The sequence below is a fragment of the Austrofundulus limnaeus genome, unplaced genomic scaffold, assembly GCF_001266775.1.
Source record: "Austrofundulus limnaeus strain Quisiro unplaced genomic scaffold, Austrofundulus_limnaeus-1.0 Scaffold5, whole genome shotgun sequence".
In the NCBI taxonomy this organism is placed as follows: Eukaryota; Metazoa; Chordata; class Actinopteri; order Cyprinodontiformes; family Rivulidae; genus Austrofundulus; species Austrofundulus limnaeus.
The window spans coordinates 4411992-4415055 of NW_013952407.1; the positions used below are offsets into that span (position 1 = coordinate 4411992).

Sequence of the window (3064 nt, forward strand, 5' to 3'; positions counted from 1 at the left end):
GTCCCCTACATGTCTCTTTCCTGTCTCCTTTTTGTCTCAAAATTGTCCCCCACATATCTCTTTCCTGTCTCCCACTTGCCTCTCTTGTCTCAAAATTGTCCCCCACATATCTCTTTCCTGTCTCCCACTTGCCTCTCTTCTGTCTCCAGCATTGCTCGCTCCTGTCTCCTCTCCTCCTGCCTCCATCCTGAAGTCTCCATCTGACGTCGCGCGCGCCCCCTGGCGGTGATCAGGGGCACTGCGCGCGCCGCGGGTGGTTTAAAAGCTCGAGCTGAGGAGCTTCTGCTCACAGATCCGAGGAGCTCCACGCCGGTGGGGGAAAAAAAGTTTTTAGACCTCCAATCAGTCCGGACGAGCCGAAGGAGGGAGAAGAAGCAGAGATGGCGACTCAGGCGGAGCAGCTGCCCCACCTGCACCTGGCGGAGCTCACAGCTGCGCAGTTCATCGATATCTGGAAACACTTTGACGCAGACGGTCGGTGCAATCAGCTGGAGCTCTTTACATTTACAAAAAAAAAGTTTTCATATTTGTCTAGTAGATTTCAAATCTTCGGATTTTTGAGATAATATTTAAAAACAAGTAGTTTTCATTCTGTTCTACTTTTAGAAAAACAGATTTTAGATTTTTAATAATATTAATTAATATTGTTGCTCACGCTTGATGTAATTAAATTGTTTCTGGGGTTGTTTTTAAATAGCAAAATGATCTGAAAAGAAAGAAACAGAGAGGATGAAGAAATGCTGGATGCAGATGGATGAGGGGAGGATGAAAGAGTGAAATATGTTTCCTCCAGCTTTTCAAATCTGCACAATTACTAGAAAATTACTGCATGAAGAGGGCGTGGTGGATGCTGTTGTACACTAGCTACTAGAGAAAAATTAGAAAAATACAATAGCTATTTTCAGGGAAAGTTGCATTAAAATTACAAAAAAATATTTAAAAACACTTTGTGCAGACAACTTAAATAAATGTGATGGTTAATGTTGGACTGGGTGGAAAATGATCTAAAACCACATCTTTCTTCGTTTTACAGAATTTAACTTGTATTTACTGATATTTAGTGCCCTGATTTGTTTTTAGCTTTTACATTTTGAAGAATTTAATCTCTTACAACAACAAAACCATTTAAATCCTCTTTTCATATAGTAGTGAAGCAAAGCTCTTCAGCAACATAAAAAAATTCAAGTGAACAGGATTAATGTAACTTTCCATTTATTCACCTGAGCTGCAGCCAAACTGCTGCTGTCAGTTTTCAATATCGGCACAAACCAGTCCAGCTTAACCAGTTTTTCACGCTGCAACTTCAGTACGGGATTATTTTCTCTTGCCATTCTGAAGATCCTCTGACCTGAACTGTTAAACCCTCACCAAACCCCCAWCCCTTCAAACTGCAGCGTTTTCATCAGAAGACACATCCTGGCAGTGCTGAGGGTCTGCTCATATCACGTTTGATCCAGTTTTAGTCCTGACCCGATTGAATCCTTTATGTGGAGAAAGGTATGCAAATCTTGCAAAGAGATGGAAAAAAGACCAAATACAGTAAGTCCTGTTACATAACAGGAGCTAAAGCTGCCTTTAGGTTTTATTTAGCTATTAGAATAATCAAAAGGCAGAGATAGAAACGGCCAATAAATTACAGTTTAGAGGGTTTTGTAAAGCGTTTAGTTGTGTTTGTGGAATAGCTGACACCAGCGATGTGTTTAAAGGGTCTAAATCTTTGTGCCTTGCAGAGGTGAAAGAAATCAGATGCTGCGAATCAGAAACCCAATCAAGTCTGTAAAGCCCTCAGAGCAACAAAAACACTGATCAGCTTTAAGACCTTTTATCAGTGCTTAAAAGTAGACTTCTGTACAGTAATTAAAGCTTTGAGGTTTGTGTACTTTTCTTATTTAAAAAACAGATATTGAAAAATAGATGGTTATTCTATTTGTCTCCATTAACAGAATGACGGTTCAGCTTTTTATTTGCTTAAACCAGAAGTTTAGCAACGTCGTCAAGTCCTGTGGAACCTGAGGTAGCTTCAAGTTCCTCACCGTGGACCTCTTGGAGAAAGGCATTTTTTCATTTTTCAGTATCAGATTTTAACATGAAAAATCAAATAACCAACAGAATAAGACATAATCCTCATCTAAAATGAAGTTTTCTTGTGAATATGGTGATTGTGTTGACAGAGGTGGAATTGATTTGTCTTTTCTGATCAGGAGCTATAACGTCAAAACACTGTTAGTTCTCTAAATTCTAATAACACAAATGACCCTCCGAAATTACGTTTTAATATCATTTAGAACATAAACTAACAGATGAAGACAAAATATTACATTTAAAAATACATATCATTAATTTCTTCTGCCTTACTCTCTATCAACAACCGTTTCATTTAAAGATACAGTTTATCACAATCAAACAAATCAGATTAAAAAAATGAAAACCCTTACTAAAAAATGCAATTATTAATTATATATTAATTTTCTTGGCTTGAAGGTTGCAAGCTGTCATGAGAGAAATGCACCAAATACAGTGACAATAAAGCTATTTCACATTTAAAGTGCGACATTTGCGGCCGAATAAAATGTTAACGAGGGCCAGATTTGGCCTGAGGACCTTGAGTTGATGCATGCGGTTTAGGTTAGTTGCAGCAAATCAGGGTTTCCATTCTATTATCCCCATAGACACTGAGGCAGAGTCTGTTTTTGAAGGAAAAGTTGTCCTTACAGTGACTCACGCTGATAAACTCCAACATGTTTTAATCTTGCTGACACGGCAGCGTTTGTTCATGTGAGGCATTTGAGTCACGTCGGCGTTCACGTCAGTTTCAGCCGCTCGAAATGTTTGTTGAGCAATCAGCAGTTGAGCTGTGTTTGTAAATGTTCAGGGACTTCATCTGCTMGGTGTGCAGTGGTGCGCTCCGAGTGGCGGCGAAGATTTGGACGGACGGCAGCTCAACTCTGGCAGCAAGCCTCGATGAACTGAGAGCAGTTATTTCTGTGGGCTTTAACGAGCCACAGGATTAGAACACACACACACACACACACACACACACACACACACACACACACACACACAC

General features: G+C 39.8%; 1 protein-coding gene across 1 annotated transcript in view; it reads left to right on the top strand.

The window, feature by feature from the left end:
- Positions 1–271: 271 nt before the first annotated feature.
- The window catches only part of LOC106532216 (calretinin), a 16539-nt gene continuing 13746 nt past the window's right edge, over positions 272–3064 (top strand). Inside the window, exon 1 of the mRNA XM_014028243.1 lies at positions 272–474. Within this exon, the coding sequence (XP_013883697.1) occupies positions 381–474 (94 nt within the window). The 5' untranslated portion in view covers positions 272–380. The remainder of the gene's footprint in view (positions 475–3064) is intronic.